The 20,046-nt window shown below is 45.4% G+C and overlaps 1 protein-coding gene across 1 annotated transcript in view; it reads right to left on the reverse strand.

Annotated features, from left to right (window-relative positions):
• Positions 1 to 20,046, reverse strand: part of FOXK1 (forkhead box K1) — a 136,637-nt gene that overhangs the window by 84,488 nt on the left and 32,103 nt on the right. The window contains exon 3 of the mRNA XM_073546657.1: positions 19,167 to 19,320. Coding sequence (XP_073402758.1) covers positions 19,167 to 19,320 — 154 coding nt within the window. The remainder of the gene's footprint in view (positions 1 to 19,166; positions 19,321 to 20,046) is intronic.

A 20,046-nucleotide genomic window follows, 5' to 3' on the forward strand; every position in this document is an offset into this window, starting at 1 on the left:
CTTACCCTGGCAGGGTATAGCACACAGTTTAGTTTTTGTCTGCGTGTCCCCTTTCCACCCCTTCAACCATAAGGCCCGCCGGCCTGCATTGGTTAGCCCCGCTGCTCTAGCCGATAAACGGAGAGAGTCCGCCGAGGAATCGGAGAGGAAGGCCGCTGCTCCTTTAATGAGGGGCATAGAGGACAGGAGTTTATTCCTTGCCACTCCGTTTTTAATATTGTCCTCTAGGTCATTTAGCCATACCAACATTGATCTTGCTGTGCACGTGGCTGCTATTGCGGGCTTAAAAGCTGCCGCACATGCTTCCCAGGATCGTTTAAGGAGTGTATCGGTCTTACAATCTGATGAGTCAGCCAAAGTTCCTGAATCCTCTACCGGCAGGGAGGATCTACGAGAGGTAGAGGCCACCGCCACATCCACTTTGGGGGCTCTCGACCAAGCTGTCAATTCCTCATCGTCAAACGGATATTTACGCTTTGACGTTAAGGGGAGGAAGGTTTTCTGCCCCTGTTTTTCCCACTCCCTTTTCACCAGCTCTTTTATAGCTGGGACCACTGGGAATGCTCGGACCTTTCTACGGGAAATGCCTGCAAACATTATGTCTTGTGGAGTCTTGGGGTCCTTACTCTCAGGTAGCCCCATGGTATTTCGGACAGATTTAACTAAGTTACTGACGCTGTCCGTAGGGAAACACGCCTGCTCCTCGTCCTCTGATGAAGGGTATCCCTGGGATCTATCAGAGTCTAGCTCCCCGGATTCTGATGGCGACCTTGACGCCGGCGAAGCTCCTCCTCTTGGTGAACTTATCTGTCTCACGGAGGAGTGACCCCCCAGACTACTGGTGCTGCCCAAGGCCCGTAACTCTTCCCTAATTATCACTCGGATATCCTCTTTCTTCCGTGAGGATTCCTCCTGTAAGGCCTCCTCAATACACGCTTGGCATAATCTTTTAGGGTGGCCGTCTGGGAGGGGCTGAGAACATAAGGCACACTGTCTATTTTTCGCCTTCTCTGTTCTTTTGGCCTAAAAAGGGGGTATGGACCAGAAAAAAGAAGGCCATCAGCTATTTAATCTGACTAAAAACACTCACCCGTGAGTCTCGTCAACAAACTACCGGCTGCGGGGTCCGCGCCTCCAGCTGAGGCGAGGCGTGGGATTTCTTCTCCTTCCGTTTTTTCTCCAGGGGCTCAATTTGCCTGGAAGGTCCACTAGATTCCTTCCTGGAGCTGCCACTTCTTCTGGTGCTGCTGCTTCTCCTAGTAGCACCGCTTTGTCTGCTGCCATGTGGGGATTCCACTGGCTGACTTAGCGGGAGCGAAGCTGGGTCATCTATGGATGACATGACTGCGCACTGGTGCTGCCTCCGTGGCTTCCTTTTATAACCTTACCACACTTTTTTTTTTTTTTAGCCCCTTCTGCGCATGCGCGGGCGTTCTGTCGCGAGCGCCGCCTCCTGCACTGATCCCGGAAGTCTTCCATACCCTTACTTCCGGGTTGCCTGCCTGGGAGCGCCGCTGGAAGCGCTGATGCCGTGGCCCCGACAGTGACACCACGCACACGGCCCACACGTTAACCCCTGCAGGTATGACCTCCGGTAGCGCTGCCTGGCACAAACGCTCAGGCTCTTCTGTTTCTCTCGGGGGAGGGGGGGGCGCGCGGCCACCATCCATGATATGCCTAATGGCATTGTGTAATGCGTTCGTCCCCTTCCTGGGGGTGGGGAGGGGGGGTATATACGCCCCTGTCCCCTCAGTGAGCCTTGGCACCTTCTTACCTCCGGCCTCACCTGCATTACCAGCTCTGGGGGGGGGGGAACCATCACCTCTACGCCCGACGCTGCCTCCAGTCCTGGGGCCCCTGCTGCTCATATTATGCATGCAGGCGGCTACCAGACCAGGTATCCTCTTCTGCGGGTTCCTTCCTAGGAAGAGGAAACCAAACTGAGGGAGCGAGGTTTCCTGTTCCTGGGGCGGATCCCCTCTCTCAGTGGGTGCTGTCGTGGCGAAGAGGAAAAAAAAGTTATAACTCTAAAAGTGAAATTATATTAGAAGAGATAACATAGGTATTGTCCTTAAGGAGTTAAAGAGGTTTTCTGTTTTTTGGTAAATTACCACTGTATGGGCGCAGTCAAACAGCTGTATAAATTGGACAGAGATGGATACCAGGGCTGTGGAGTCGGTAAACCAAACCTCCGACTCCTCAATTTCCACGACACCGACTCCACAATCCTGATCGATACACAGTGCAGAGACTGTCCGGCAGCTCTCCCGACCCAAGCGTGACAGCTTCATTTAGTCACAGTTGGGTAGGAAAAGCCAACGGCCAGTCCGTGCACTACGTATCGATCTTGGTCCGATGTATACGGCTGACTGACTGCGCCTTATAAGTGAAGATTAAAGCAACTCATAGTATACAAACATGCTTAGAGCCGATTTACCAAGTGGTTTACAACAAGTTTCTGACATTAAACTGACAGAAAAGTAGTTGAAAAAAAAAAATTTTTTTTGACACTTTTATGCCAGCTCCACCATCTTTTTGAAAAGTGGGAGAGATTGCATAGGGAGGTGCGTGGCCCAATTGGATGACTGTTTCATCATAATTTATGACAGAGATGTACTCCCGTCCGTGACTGACATACATTTCTTGCTTTGATGCACGGCAGGTGAACAATGTGCCAATTTTATTAAGCGGTGCACGTCTGCAGCGCACGGTTTATCAAGAACGGCGTGCAAAGCGGAATCGGGGCTCAAGTGTTTCACTTCCTCCCCATTTTCAAGATCAGGGAATGAATAAGCCATTGTCTACACACATGTACATAGCTAGGTGTCATTTCATCCAGTCTAGGAGACAGAGCTACAGACACCCACATGAAATGCACAAATCTTTCCAGCTGGTTTCTACAATGTACTATCCAGGAGTTAGGGTGGGTTGGCTCACAGAGCATGGTATAGGGTGGATACAATGTACAGATATGTATGTGTTTACTTTCTGTGTGTACAAGACTGTTCTCATTCAAGAACTGCAAACAACATATTGAAACTACTGAAGAATTAATTATACGTTAGAAAGCAACAATTAACGTGGTTGTTCAGACAAAATTAAACTGTCCCCAAGGGACTGGATTTAGAGAAATAAACTTACTCATACTTCTCTTTTGGGACCCGCCTGGATCCAGCGCAGGCTGCTCCATGGTTTGTATAAAAACGGGAAGCGATGACATAATAATAATCTTTATTTATATAGCGCCAACATATTCCGCAGCGCTTTACAGTTTAACAGTTTCAAAACACAAGCCATAAGTAACAACGTTAACAATACAATAATTAAAGCAAAATAAGATGACCCTGCTCGTGAGAGCTTACAATCTAGAATGAGGTGGGGGAGACACAAAGTACAGGAGTGTATTTACAATGACGGTCCGGCCATCTTGAGGGAGTGAAAGATGGATGGAGATAGTGAATGGGCTACATACGCACACTTATACATAGAATGACTGTGATTAGTGAACGTGATAGGCCGCTCAGAACAAATGTGTTTTGAGGGAGCGCCTGAAACTATGCAAATTGTGGTTAGTCCTAATTTCTTGGGGTACAGCATTCCAGAGGATAGGAGCAGCACGGGAGAAGTCTTGGAGTCGGGAGTGGGAGGTACGGATTAGTGCAGAGGTTAGTCGAAAGTCGTTTGCAGAGCGCAGCGATCAGCTAGGCTGAAAGACAGAAATGAGGGAGGAGATGTAGGGGGGTGCCACACTGTGGAGACATCACTGTTCTACCAACTAGCAGACTGGGACTGACTGCAGGAAGCGATGACATCACTGATCTACCAACTAGCAGACTGTGACTGGCTGCAGGAAGCGATGACATCACTGATCTACCAACTAGCAGACTGTGACTGGCTGCAGGAAGCGATGACATCACTGATCTACCAACTAGCAGACTGGGACTGACTGCAGGAAGCGATGACATCACTGATCTACCAACTAGCAGACTGTGACTGACTGCAGGAAGCGATGACATCACTGTTCTACCAACTAGCAGACTGACTTGCTGCAGGAAGGGATGACATCACTGATTTACCAACTAGCAGACTGTGACTGGCTGCAGGAAGCGATTACATCACTGCTCTACCAACTAGCAGACTGTGACTGGCTGCAGGAAGCGATGACATCACTGCTCTACAAACTAGCAGACTGACTGGCTGCAGGAAGCGATGACATCACTGCTCTACAAACTAGCAGACTGTGACTGGCTGCAGGAAGCGATGACATCACTGCTCTACAAACTAGCAGACTGTGACTGGCTGCAGGAAGCGATGACATCACTGATCTACCAACTAGCAGACTGTGACTGGCTGCAGGAAGCGATGACATCACTGATCTACCAACTAGCAGACTGGGACTGACTGCAGGAAGCGATGACATCACTGATCTACCAACTAGCAGACTGTGACTGACTGCAGGAAGCGATGACATCACTGATCTACCAACTAGCAGACTGACTGACTGACTGCAGGAAGCGATGACATCACTGATCTACCAACTAGCAGACTGTGACTGGCTGCAGGAAGCAATGACATCACTGTTCTACCAACTAGCAGACTGACTTGCTGCAGGAAGGGATGACATCACTGATTTACCAACTAGCAGACTGTGACTGGCTGCAGGAAGCGATTACATCACTGCTCTACCAACTAGCAGACTGACTGACTGCAGGAAGCGATGACATCACTGCTCTACAAACTAGCAGACTGACTGGCTGCAGGAAGCGATGACATCACTGCTCTACAAACTAGCAGACTGTGACTGGCTGCAGGAAGCGATGACATCACTGCTCTACAAACTAGCAGACTGACTGGCTGCAGGAAGCGATGACATCACTGCTCTACCAACTAGCAGACTGTGACTGGCTGCAGGAAGCGATGACATCACTGATCTACCAACTAGCAGACTGGGACTGACTGCAGGAAGCGATGACATCACTGATCTACCAACTAGCAGACTGTGACTGACTGCAGGAAGCGATGACATCACTGATCTACCAACTAGCAGACTGACTGACTGACTGCAGGAAGCGATGACATCACTGATCTACCAACTAGCAGACTGTGACTGGCTGCAGGAAGCAATGACATCACTGTTCTACCAACTAGCAGACTGACTTGCTGCAGGAAGGGATGACATCACTGATTTACCAACTAGCAGACTGTGACTGGCTGCAGGAAGCGATTACATCACTGCTCTACCAACTAGCAGACTGACTGACTGCAGGAAGCGATGACATCACTGCTCTACAAACTAGCAGACTGACTGGCTGCAGGAAGCGATGACATCACTGCTCTACAAACTAGCAGACTGTGACTGGCTGCAGGAAGCGATGACATCACTGCTCTACAAACTAGCAGACTGACTGGCTGCAGGAAGCGATGACATCACTGATCTACCAACTAGCAGACTGTGACTGGCTGCAGGAAGCGATGACATCACTGATCTACCAACTAGCAGACTGGGACTGACTGCAGGAAGCGATGACATCACTGATCTACCAACTAGCAGACTGTGACTGACTGCAGGAAGCGATGACATCACTGATCTACCAACTAGCAGACTGACTGACTGACTGCAGGAAGCGATGACATCACTGATCTACCAACTAGCAGACTGTGACTGGCTGCAGGAAGCAATGACATCACTGTTCTACCAACTAGCAGACTGACTTGCTGCAGGAAGGGATGACATCACTGATTTACCAACTAGCAGACTGTGACTGGCTGCAGGAAGCGATTACATCACTGCTCTACCAACTAGCAGACTGTGACTGGCTGCAGGAAGCGATGACATCACTGCTCTACAAACTAGCAGACTGACTGGCTGCAGGAAGCGATGACATCACTGCTCTACAAACTAGCAGACTGTGACTGGCTGCAGGAAGCGATGACATCACTGCTCTACAAACTAGCAGACTGTGACTGGCTGCAAGAAGCGATGACATCACTGCTCTACCAACTAGCAGACTGTGACTGGCTGCAGGAAGCGATGACATCACTGCTCTACCAACTAGCAGACTGTGACTGGCTGCAGGAAGCAATGACATCACTGCTCTACCAACTAGCAGACTGTGACTGGCTGCAGGAAGCGATGACATCACTGATCTACCAACTAGCAGACTGTGACTGGCTGCAGGAAGCGATGACATCACTGATCTACCAACTAGCAGACTGGGACTGACTGCAGGAAGCGATGACATCACTGATCTACCAACTAGCAGACTGTGACTGACTGCAGGAAGCGATGACATCACTGATCTACCAACTAGCAGACTGTGACTGACTGCAGGAAGCGATGACATCACTGATCTACCAACTAGCAGACTGTGACTGACTGCAGGAAGCGATGACATCACTGATCTACCAGCTAGCAGACTGTGACTGACTGCAGGAAGCGATGACATCACTGATCTACCAACTAGCAGACTGTGACTGACTGCAGGAAGCGATGACATCACTGATCTACCAACTAGCAGACTGTGACTGGCTGCAGAAGTAAGGTGACAAGCAGCGCGTCATCAAATGTTTTATGAAGATGCATTGCTCAAAGTCACAGGCACAGCAGTTCAGCAGCTGCTGAAGCGGTAACATAAGGGCTTGCTGAATCAGTCCAGACCATGGAGTGGCCTGCACGGGATCCATGTGGCTGCCTGTACGTAACTGTCACCAAGTTTGTTTTTTCCATTTACGGTCACCTGCACGAAGTTTGTTTTTTTCTGGACAAAAGCTTTATTGATATAAATCCAGGAACAGTCTTTACCATTGATATTCTTCCTCCAACTGCAATGCCCTTGCAGGCAGGAGATATAAAATGTTCCTGCCTGTGTAGAGTCCCAATGTTACATTAGATGGGGGAGAGGGAGGGGAGGTAAGAAGTATAAATGTTGACTACCATCTCCAGTCTGAAGAACCTGTGGCACAATTTCCAATGTGTCAGATTTCTCGCGGGGGGGGGGGGGGGGGGGAAGGAAGTAGTTGAAGGTACAGTAAAATAAAGATTCACACCTAATGTCCTCATTGCAGTCTGACACCTGCTGATACGCTTAACATTATGTTATACTGTAGAGAATAGTCCGGCAAAGTGTTGACTGACCTATACTAGCCCGACTCATGTAATCACATCCAGTGGGGTATCAAGACATTTATCAAAGAGGTGACTTCATCATCTGTGATTCTTGCATGTAAGCGTGATATTCTGCTGCCCTGAACATCCACAATCAAGCAGAATGTCTATGCTTCCACGGCTTCAGCAGTGCATTACTCATTACCAGAGAGGCATTAGCCAGTGATCCAACTTTATAGCCAGCAGCAAAGACGCTGGATTGGTGTCATTAAGTAAATAAAAGGATGTCATGGAGGAATGATGTCCTTGGATGTACAGTACTTGGCAGCCATTGCTATACATTGAATGGAGCTTTGCATTGCTGTCACGGGGCAGTAGGGGGAACAGGAGACGTGGAACCTGGGCCCCTGAACTGCCCCTCAGGCTAAGGGGGTGCTCTGACTCTCCTTAACTTGGGGTACACTTGATGGTAGTGAGGCCCAAGTCCCTGATATGTCCCTATCTCCTGTTTAGCCCTGAGCTAAACCCCCAACCCCCTCCCCAGGAGGTGAGACAGGGAATAAAGTGAACTGCACCAATAACAGGAAAGGAAAGATACAACTGACACCACGGGGTTAAAGCAACTAAAAACCAAAACTTAGCTTTATCTGCTGCCAATGCTCCCAGCAGCAGAGTAAAGGTACTGTCACACTAAGCGATATCGCTAGCAATATCGCTATAACTTGTGACGTTATAGCGATATTGCTAGCGACATCGCTGTGTCTGATACTTACCTACGACCCGCTCCCCCGCTGGCTATCGCTGATCACGCGAGAACGTCCTGGACTGCTTCTCGCCGTCAGCTTCCTGCGGCGCTTTCTGTGGAGAGACAAGCGACGAGCCGGGCGGGAGGACGTCAGGATCGCCTAGTGTGACAGGTAAGTAGCGACCCCCGTCCCCAGCGATGTCGCTGGTGAGATCTGCCTGTGTGGCAGCTCACTAGCGACCACTTAGCGATGTACCAGCGATCCTGACAGCGTCATATCGCTGGTCGGGATCGCTGGTACATCGCTAAGTGTGACAGTACCTTAAGGCACCCGATCAGCATCAAGCAGCATCACCACTGCTCAAGATAAGCTGAACCCCCTCTGCACCAGGTAGGTCCAGTCTTCACCAAGGTTGGTTAGCAAATGACCAGTATTACCAAGTGATCTGCAGCACCAGGTGGCCTTTTAAAGGGAAGCGGGAGTAGTCACCACCTGCTGACTAACTAAACGTGTAGTAACACCAGCGGCCACCGGGGGGGGGACCCAGCAGCCGACCAACCACACTTGTAGTTACACCAGTGGCCACCGGGTGCAAAAACTGACATTAACCCCCGATGACCTGAAAGGGAAAAAGTTTATTAAAGAGAATCCAGAATCTGACAGATCCAAAAATGGATCGTGACAATTGCAGCTTCATCCAATCTTTACATCTGTTTGCTGCCAGCGCTAATAACAGCTGATTGATGGGGGGTGCTGGACCACCATAATATGACATTAATGACCTATCCTAAAAATAGTTCATTGATATCATATGACCGGACAACACATTTTAACGGTTGCTATAGAAGCTAGCTCTGATCGCTCAGCTGCGTTACACATACAGTAACTAATACAGGTCTGGAATTGGTGGGAAGAGGCTTGCCCGCGGACTTGAGAATCAAAATTGTTGAAAAATATCAACAATGTCAAGGTTACAAGCCCGTGGCCAGAGATCATGATGCTCCTTTGTCCATGGTGTGCAACATAATCAAGAAATTTACAACCCATGGCACTGTAGCTAATCTCCTTGGACGTGGACGGCAGAGAAAAATTGAGGAAAGGTTGCAACGCAGAATAGTCCGGATGGTGGATTAGCAGCCCTAATCAAGTTCCAAAGATATTCAAGCTGTCTTGCAGGCTCAGTATGCATCAGTGTCAGCGCAAATTATACGTCGACATTTGAATGAAATGCTAACCCAGAGACATAAAAAAGATAAACTGCAGTTAATCAAAATGTCTGTGAGTAAGCCAAAATCTTTCTGGGACTGCGTCTTGTGGACAGATGAGACCAAAATAGAGCTTTTTGGTAAAGCACATGATTCTGTTTAATGAAAACTGAATGAGGTCTACAAAGAAAGGAACACAGTACCTAAAGTCAAATGTGGTAGAAGTTCAAAGATACTTTGGGGTAGTTTTGCTGCCTCTGTCACTGGGTCCCTTGACTGTGCTCAAGGCATCATGAAATCTGAAGATTACTAAAGGATTTTGGTTCCCATGTAGTGTCCAGTGTCAGAGAGCTGGGTTTGTGTCCTAGGTCATAGGTCTTCCAGCAGGACAATGACCCCACACACCTTAAGAATCACCTAGAAATGGATGTAAACAAAGCGCTGGAAAGGTCTGAAGTGGCAGCAATGAGTCAGGATCTAAATCCCATTGAACACCTATGGAGAGATCTTAAAAGGGTGGTACAAAATTCCAACTGAGAGGTGTAAGAAGCTTCTTGATGGTTATAGGAAGCGATTGCAGATATTTATTCAAAAGGGCGCGCAACCAAATATTAAGTTGAGGGTGCCAACAATTTTGTCCGTCCCATTTTGGGGATTTTGTGTGAAATCATGACCAATTTGCCTTTTGTGCTTTGTTTTTTTGTGTTATTCCAATGCACATTAAGGAGGTAAACGTGTGTATAACAAAACGTGTGTAACTGAAATAATTGTCTGGGAGAAATACTTCATTTTCTGCAACAATTCCAAGGGTGCCCACACTTTCGGCCATAACTGTAGCTCTGGTCACACATGGGGCAATACTAATTATGTTTTATTTTTAGATAATATTAATCTTCATGCATATATGAAAATAACTACGTCCACGATGGGGTGATCATCCACTTCCTCCCCACGCGGCTAATGATGGCTCCATAGAATAGCAGACATTCGTCTTTAACAACAGGCACCCTGGTCGAGCTCCGACCTCGGCTGGTAAACATGTAGATCCAACTATCAATCTCTATCAGCGGCATTTAAATACCTTGACAGCTGCTGAGAGCATGCAACAGCTCCCATCGGTCCTCTGTTACTAAATCGCGGGGCGTAAAAAATGGTTTCAGTGACAACATGGTACCAGTTGAAGGTCCGTATCCCTGACTCTCCTATGAAGCCAAGTTTACACTACTGTACATACTGCAATACTGTTGTACTGCGGCAAAAAGTATCACCATTCCTTTCCCCATTAAAAATAAATAAAATAAGCATTCCAATGTCTGTAAAAGTCAGATCTATCAAAACACAAAATTAATTAACCAAATCAGTAAATGACCTAACCAGAAAAAAAAATGTCAAAAGCTATGGGGTTTTTTGGTCACCACCCCTTAAAAAAATATACAATAAAAGCGATCAAAACGTCATGTGCACCCAAAATGTCAGCTAACCAACCAGAAACCAAAGCCCCCACATAGCTCCATTATTAGAAAAGTAAAAACGTTAAGGGTCTCGAAAAATAGAGATACTAAGCCATCTTTTTCTTTTTCAAACAAATTTCTAAAAAAACACAATAAACAATGGCGGTCTGGCTTATTATTTACCATTTCATTTGGAATATTTTTTAATGTTTTTCAGTATACTATATGGTTAATTGAATGGTGTGATTAGAAACCAGAGCTCATCCAACAAAAAAACAGCTCTCATGCAGCTGCGTCAGCAGAAAAATAAAAAAAGGGCGAAAAGAAAAAAAAAAAAAAAGGAGTGTAGTAGTTAAAGCAACGACCCTACATTCCATTTGATTCTTGATAATCGGTGGTAACGTGAGGTATGTAGGGAATAAGGGCGCACCACAAATATTGCATAAATAGTCAAGAAAATACAAAAAGGAGGTGCCACATACAGTGCCTACAAGTAGTATTCAACCCCCTGCAGATTTAGCAGGTTTACACATTCGGAATTAACTTGGCATTGTGACATTTGGACTGTAGATCAGCCTGGAAGTGTGAAATGCACTGCAGCAAAAAAGAATGTTATTTCTTTGTTTAATTTTTTTTTAAATTGTGAAAAGTTTATTCAGAGGGTCATTTATTATTCAACCCCTCAAACCACCAGAATTCTGTTTGGTTCCCCTAAAGTATTAAGAAGTATTTCAGGCACAAAGAACAATGAGCTTCACATGTTTGGATTAATTATCTCTTTTTCCAGCCTTTTCTGACTATTTAAGACCCTCCCCAAACTTGTGAACAGCACTCATACATGGTCAACATGGGAAAGACAAAGGAGCATTCCAAGGCCATCAGAGACAAGATCGTGGAGGGTCACAAGGCTGGCAAGGGGTACAAAACCCTTTCCAAGGAGTTGGGCCTACCTGTCTCCACTGTTGGGAGCATCATCCGGAAGTGGAAGGCTTATGGAACTACTGTTAGCCTTCCACGGCCTGGACAGCCTTTGAAAGTTTCCTCCCGTGCCGAGGCCAGGCTTGTCCGAAGAGTCAAGGCTAACCCAAGGACAACAAGGAAGGAGCTCCGGGAAGATCTCATGGCAGTGGGGACATTGGTTTCAGTCAATACCATAAGTAACGTACTCCACCGCAATGGTCTCCGTTCCAGACGAGCCCGTAAGGTACCTTTACTTTCAAAGCGTCATGTCAAGGCTCGTCTACAGTTTGCTCATGATCACTTGGAGGACTCTGAGACAGACTGGTTCAAGGTTCTCTGGTCTGATGAGACCAAGATCGAGATCTTTGGTGCCAACCACACACGTGACGTTTGGAGATTGGATGGCACTGCATACGACCCCAAGAATACCATCCCTACATTCAAGCATGGTGGTGGCAGCATCATGCTGTGGGGCTGTTTCTCAGCCAAGGGGCCTGGCCATCTGGTCCGCATCCATGGGAAGATGGATAGCACGGCCTACCTGGAGATTTTGGCCAAGATCCTCCGCTCCTCCATCAAGGATCTTAAGATGGGTCGTCATTTCATCTTCCAACAAGACGACCCAAAGCACACAGCCAAGAAAACCAAGGCCTGGTTCAAGAGGCAAAAAATCAAGGTGTTGGAGTGGCCTAGTCAGTCTCCTGACCTTAACCCAATTGAAAACTTGTGGAAGGAGCTCAAGATTAAAGTCCACATGAGACACCCAAAGAACCTAGATAACTTGGAGAAGATCTGCATGGAGGAGTGGGCCAAGATAACTCCAGAGACCTGTGCCGGCCTGATCAGGTCTTATAAAAGACGATTATTAGCTGTAATTGCAAACAAGGGTTATTCCACAAAATGTTAAACCTAGGGGTTGAATAATAATTGACCCACACTTTTATGTTTAAAATTTTTTAACATTTAACTGAGCAACATAACTTTTTGGTTTGTAAGATTTATGCATCTGTTAATAAATCCTGCTCTTGTGTGAAGTTTGAAGGCTCTAACTTATTTGCATCTTATCAAACCTGCTAAATCTGCAGGGGGTTGAATACTACTTGTAGGCACTGTAGGTAGTAATGCTGAGTAAGGTACCAAGAGGAGAGAAAGGACTACCTAACGAAAAGTGCACACTCCAATCTAAAATATATACCAATCAACTTTATTAATACCGACACAGCAAACACATGAATATAAAAACAATTAAAAAGATATGACGATGAGGTCCCAGACCCGAATGCCAATAAGACATTTATGAGTGCGATAAGATATAAAAAAGAGACAATAAAGACGCACCATATGGTGGTATAGCGAGCGTGCAACAAGCAAATGCAGCAGCAATAAAAGTCTATAAATAGCAAATAAATCAAGAACTGAGCTGATCATATGTAAGGCGAACCAATGGGGAAATAGTACGTGAAATACCAATAGTAAAAGGCCGAGGCTGCTACCAAAATAAGAGACAGCCTGATATGAAAGAATAAAGTATGCCAAGAGGAAGGATTGGTGGAAGTGACCAATAAGAAATGCCTATCTGGAGAGGTACATATCACCTGAAGGGATGCGCTTAAGAAACAGGGGAATGACAGTCAGAGTTGCACAAGCACAGGGTCTGGGAGCCGACAGCACGCGTTTCGCTGCGTCGACCGCAGCTTCGTCAAGGGATGTGCTTGCTGTGTCAGTATTAATAAAGTTGATTCATATATTTTTTATATTGGAGTGTGCATTTTTTATTATGAAGTCCTTTCTCTCCTCTTGGTACCTAAGGACACTTGAGGAACAGAGTTTAGTAACTTAACTAGTTATAGCCTCCAAAGAACACAGCTTTGCGACAGTGTACAATCTTTGGAGGGTGGTTTTGTCTTTCAATGCTTTGTCTGGACACTTATAGATTGTTTCAAGCTATAAACCCGCTTTAAATTACTGAACTGACTGTAATGTGGTTGTTGGGGCCCCACTTTGAATTTTTCCCAGTGCTACAATTTGTCTAAACCAGCCCTGCTGGACTGAGAGCAAAGGGCCCCTGTGGACATGTTTAGCATGTTCACCGAGAGCCTTCCCAGCATACTATATGTGAAAAAAGGAAAAATAAGATGTCAGCACGTTTATACTACTTATAATTTCAGTGGTTGCAGAACCTTTCTGTAAAGAAATAATATACAGCACTGAAATCTGTAAACCTGTTCAGCAATTACCGACAACATTACTGTGTTTAATCCTTTAAAGGGGAAGGCTCAAGTTCTCCTATCCTCAAGACAGGGAATACCTTTCATATCGCTTGGGATTCAACCACAGCTGGCAACAGCAACCGAAGAACCAGGGCTCAAGGTCGATAATTCGCACTGCAGCTCCATTCACTGATGTTTAGGGTCATTGACCTGCTGGAAAACCCGTGACCTAGGACACAAACCCAGCTTTCTGTCACTTGGCACTACATTGCAAATCCTTTGGTAATCTTCAGATTTCATAATGCCTTGAACACAGACCCACCCAGTGCCAGAGGCAGCAAAAACAACCCCACAACATTTTTTGAACCTTCACCATATTTGACTGTAGGTACTGTGAACTTTTCTTTGTAGGCCTCATTCCATTCTCAGTAAACAATAGAATTATGTGCTTTACCAAAAAGCTCTATCTTGGTCTCATCTGACCACAAGATGTATTCCCAGTATTCGGAAAACTGCAATCTAGCTTTAGATTTGGTCTTTGTTAGCAGTGGGGTTCTCCTGGGTCTCCTGCCACAGCGTTTCATTTCATTAAAAAAAAAAAAAAAAAAAAAGAGAGACCCTTACAGGATTGGTTGTGATGCTCACGTGGGGGGGGTTTATCTATGTAGGTAGGTGTCCATGTAATAAAATATGTGTAGGACGGACAATAAGAACACCGTCAAAAAGAATAAAAGAACATCTTAAAATTAGAAAAAAGATTTTTAGGACACTCTGTCAAGACAATTTAATGGGAATCACAACCAATCCTGTAAGGTTGTCCTCTTTTTTGGTATCCAAATCATACACAATCATTGGATAGGCGGAAACTATAGAGACGAAATGTCATGGGCAGAATCCAAATGGATTTTTTTTATTAAATTGTTTAGCCCCAAATGGTCTGAATCATGATTTGGAACTACATGCTTTTTAATCCTTTCCTCTTCTTTCCCCCCATTTAATAGTTAATATACACTTTTTCCCCCTCCATACAGAAATTTATTTTAAAAATATAAAATATTTTTGTTTTGTATTTCCTATTTTTATTTTATATTTTATCAAATTTTAATGTGAAATATGTTTTATATCTATTTTAACTGTTGTTGGCCACCACACCCTTCCCATTTTTTAACCAGCCCACACACCCTGCCCTTTCCCTCTCCCCTGCCTTCTTTTTCCTCTTTCTTTTTTTTCCATTCTTCCAGTCGTACATATATTTAATAAAGAAATTGGAAAAAAAACAAAAAAAAAAACTTAGACTAACCTACTAATTTTATTAGTAGCATTTACAATTAAAAGACAAAGGAGAAAAAAGGGGCTCACACAATCTGCAATTTTCTGCATTAGCTTCCATCACAAGAAGAACAGTGTATAACAGGCAATAATAAGACACTGGTGGATCGAGGGAGATCTTTTCCACATGTGCTGGGAGAAACACGTGGGGTACGAGCATGTAAAGCATCATCCTGTGCTACTATGTACAGATACCCTGAGGAAGGGGCACTGTGTATTCCCCGAAATGCGACGGTTAGCGTTTTGGTCTCCCCCCGTGACGTCACACGGTGTTTCGAGCACTGTCTGCCATCTTCTTCCTGCCCAGTATCTAGGGATGCTACTGGCCGGAGCGTCCCTGGCTGTACACGTGCATCTTTTAATCCGCTTCACATTGGATACCCCATCTCTTGCCACTTTTGGACCGCACAGTCAAGCCAGCTTTTCCAAGCAGCCATACGGCATCATGTCTGAACGGTACGGCATCATGTCTGAACGGTACGGCAGCAGGGTAGGTTACAATCCACATGTTAATTACTGAGTATTGTGTTTTATACGTGTGTAAGCATGGAGATTAAGGCTGCAGTCACACATAGCGACTCACCAGCGATCCTGACCGATATCAATGTGTCAGGATCGCTGGTGAGCTGTCAAACAGACAGCTTCACCAGCGATCAGCACAGCGACGCCGAGCGGGGTTGCTGTGCACGTTAGTAACCAGCGCGCTGATGCAGGGAGCTGGTAACTAACGTACACATCGGGTATCCAAGGGACGTGCGTCCCTAGATACCCGATGTGTACGTTAGTTACCAGCTCCCTGCATCAGCGCGCTGGTTACTAACGTACACATCGGGTATCTAAGGGACGCACGTCCCTTGGATACCCGATGTGTACGTTAGTTACCAGCAGATCGCTGGTCTCCCGCCTGTCACACACAGCAATGCGTGGTGGCCAGCGGGAGACCAGCGACCAAAAAAAAGTCCTGGCCTTTCCTGCAGCGATCGGCGATACCGGCAGGGGGGCCGATCGCTGTCACACACAGTGATCTCGCTGGTGAGATCGCTGTTGTGTCACAAAAATTGTGACCCAGCAGTGATCTCGCTAGTGAGATCGCTATGTGTGACGGGGCCTTTACAATCTAAGCATCTGATAAACTCAAGCCTCACTAGATTTACTATACTCCTAAAGTACCTACTAGTACACATTGAACATCTGTGTTACACTTTCACTGCAACTATTTTGGTACAAGTGGTGAATGCAAAGCACAGAAATTGTATCCTCTGAATAGCCACCATTGTTTGTTATCCAATACAGATAAGCATATTAGCGTAACAAACCATTTACTTTTAGTTTTTCTTTGTTGAACATTGGATTTGTCACAAAATCCGAAGTTTGTCTGCAGCTTGTTGCTTTCCTGTTTCCCGTGTATTATTTCCATAGTGAGGGAGCTAGTGTCAATTGTATTAGTCTTTTTTAAGTACGAAAAGTGGTCAGTAGAAGATTGGAAGCAGGTGATTTGGAGAGATGAGACAAAAGTCAATAGACTAGGCTCTGATGGGTGCAAATGGTTTGAAAGAAACAAAGGAAAAAGGGGCTAAAGGATTGAGAAATTGAAGGAAATGTCAAGTTTGGTGGAAGCCTGATGATATGGGGTTGTTTCATAGCCAAAGGCGTTGGATACTTGACCAGGATCGATGGTGGTCTAAGGACTGTTTCACTCATCAGTTTATCAGTCATAATCCGTCGTTTTGTCAAAAGCGGGTCCAGCAACTGATGGCACTGGATCCGTTTTTTTCTCATAGACTTGCATTAGCGACGAATTGCAGCACGTTTCATCCGACGTCCGACAGATCCGTTGTAAAATCTTTGTCAGTCGGGCAGAGAGGACGAACAAAGGAACGTTTTTTGTGTGCTTCGAAAAGTCGGACAATGACGGTTCCAGCGGCGTCCGTTGTTGGCTACAATGGAAGCCTATGGGCGCAGGATCTGTCGCTGTCTGTCAAAAGATGGACTCCAGCGACGGATTCCATCTTTTAAGACTAAGCATGCCCGGAATAATTTCTCTTTTATTTTAACCCCTATGGCTGCTTTTTCCATTCTGGCACAAAAAAATTCTCTCTATAGAATCCTATTCCCTTAAATTCCTACAGCTTCTGCTTTGACGGGATTCATCAAAAAAACGGATCAGGTTCATCGGTTTTTTACAATCTGCACAGGATCCGTTTTTTTAACACGACAGATTGTGACTGATGGCAAAAAAACTGATGTGTGAAAGAGACCTAGTGCTGTGCTACATGTGAGTATCGTACAAGATGAGTTACTTCGTACACTCAAGTACTATGGTTCAATGATAAAGTAGAGGTGCTGGATTGGCCCTCACAGTCCCCAGACCTCAACCCAATCAAACACTTATGGGTAGAATTGAAGAAAAAACTGTGTACCTATCGAAGTAAGTCGACCAGTATGCACCAAATTTGGGAACGTGTAGGAGAAACCCGAGATCAATTTTCCGTCGACACATGTTTGAATCTGACTGAGAGCATGCCTAGAAGGATTTAGGCAGTGTTAAAAGCCAAATGTGGATTTACAAGATATTAATAAAATAATAAAAAATTAAAATGTAGATTTTTAGGAGCAAAACAGTAACAATACAGAGACATGACAAGAATCTGCATAACTAATCATAGTTGCAAGTCAAGTTTAAGTATGAGATAGCCAAAATGATTGTGGTACTTTTTCTTTATGCTGTTTTTTCGATTAGGGCCAGTTCATGAGGTATATCATTTTCATTCACACAAAATATAAAAACTTATAATAAATAAAAACAGAAATTTCTTTTTTTGCATTCCCATCTTCTGAGAGCCATAACATTTTTACTTTTCTGATAATGGGGCGAAAGAGCGTATTTAATTGTAGGATGAGACATTTTTCATTGCTACAATTTTGGAAAGCATGCAACTTTTTCATTGTTTTGATTCCATTTTTTAAGAAACATGCATTTTTTTTTTTTAATACCTTCAATATCAGAGAGCCAACCCAGAGGCCATAGTGAGGCCTCTCTGATGGCCAGAGCAATTACTTGTTGATAATGGGACAAGAGGTGGCGATGGAGTGCCAGAGGGACCCTTCTCCATCAAACTCCTTACATTCCACAGTCTCCAGTGACAGAGGCATGTAAGGAGTTAAGTGAGCTGCTTCACCCACCATGTTCAGTTTGTGCTGCTGTGTCCCTGATTACAGTAGGAAAAGAGCAGGGTGAGAGAATGGGAGTCCTGGGATCACAATCCTGGGGGAAACCAGCAGGGTTTGTGACACGTTCTAATGGAGAGCCGCATATTACAATAGAACAAGAAAAGTTGAAGTTTATAAAAATCCATATATGTATATTAATAATTAAACATGATAAACTATTGCAAAAGTTTACAAAATGAAGCCGAAAAGTGTGAACACAGAAGAGTGCTCCAGCCTCTAGCTGCCTGTGCAACTCTAAATATTACTCCCATCCCTTCATCTTGTGTTGCACCCTTCTCACATTTCTGCGTACTTCAGGACCGTCCTTCAGCACATGTTGTCACTTAGGTAACATTAGGCAAGTGGACAGTAATAAAGCAAGTGTCAGAAGTGATTATACAAAGCGAGAAGTCGGACTCATGGCTAAATAACTAAAGCACACATTTGAACAAGCATTTTCACCTGCAATAAATTAATCACCAGTACGAATCTTCCCATATTCATTTCCACAAAACTTTTCATTGCCTACACTGGTGGGAATGTACATGTAGTGTAAGTGCGGTAATATAGTCACTGATCACATTCCATCCCGGTTTTCAGCGCTGCTCCGCTCCTCTTCTCCGTCATAAGAGTTCTATTCCGAATTGCCGAATCCCAATGGAGTGTGTGTGAGCCAGGAGTTGCTATTACAATTTAAGTCTATGGAGAATCAGACTTACATCTAATTATATTGTAAAAGTGACTTTTGGCTCACACATTAAGCCCAGTGTGACCCAACAAGTCAGAATATCCTCCACAGCATGTTACCATATTTACACGACTTCTACATTTATACAGGTTTAGACAAATGTTTAGTGATAATGCATCTTTACGTGGAAATTACTTATCAAAACCAGAGCCATGAAGCCTGTGTGCTGTCACCACTGACTTTATTAACGATTGGTACATACTTTGGGACTGTCTCCTCCAGAGGTTTCCGCTTGTTGGTCTGTTGCAGCTTTCGCACATTCTGCTACCAGCTTTAGCTCTGATGCAATGTTATGTATGAAATGTAAACCTGAAGATCCAGCCCCCCGAGGACTGGCAGGACAGGAATTGGGAACACTAAAAATGGAAAAGGTTTTATTAACAAAAGATACTTTTGAATAGAAGAACATTCAAAGCTTCTTATCAATAACTTCACTTCACAAGGTCATACGGGCAATTATAGTGCTAGCTGTATTTTTCGGATTATAAGACGCATTTTTTCCCCCCCAAAATTTGGGGGAAAATGGGGGAGAGTCTCATAATTAGAATATACCTTATCGGCCAGGGTCGCTGCTGGGGGAGGCAAGAGTGGCACGTTGCTGCAGGCCGCAGGCTGGGATGAGGAGGTGGTGTTTGGAGGTGTGACACTGCGGGTGTTCGGTGGTGCAGGGGCTCCCTCAACATTTTGCGAAAGCCCGGGACCCCCACACTTCCATGGTTTACATTGCGATGGACTCTGGGAAAATGGCTGCTGGGGACAGCGTATGCACAGATGGAGATCTTGGCACCATGATCTAGGGAGAGGAGATCTCAGAGCCAAGATCTCCATCTGCGCAAGCACCGCCCCTGTCAGCCATTTTCCCGGAGTCCACCGCAAAGTAAACCATGGAAGTACGAAGGCTCCGAGCTTTCACAAAATGTCGGCGGAGCTCCCGCACCATTGAACACTCGCAGCGTAGCACATCCAAACATCCCTTTCTCCAAGTCTGGGGTCCACAGCATCGCCTCAATCCTGCCTCCGCCAGCAGCGACCCTGGTACCCCGCTTCACTGCGGCCACCACCCCAGTAAGCAATAAAATGCA

Source organism: Dendrobates tinctorius, unplaced genomic scaffold, assembly GCF_039654945.1.
Source record: "Dendrobates tinctorius isolate UK_male_01 unplaced genomic scaffold, ASM3965494v1 ptg000150l, whole genome shotgun sequence".
NCBI lineage: Eukaryota > Metazoa > Chordata > Amphibia > Anura > Dendrobatidae > Dendrobates > Dendrobates tinctorius.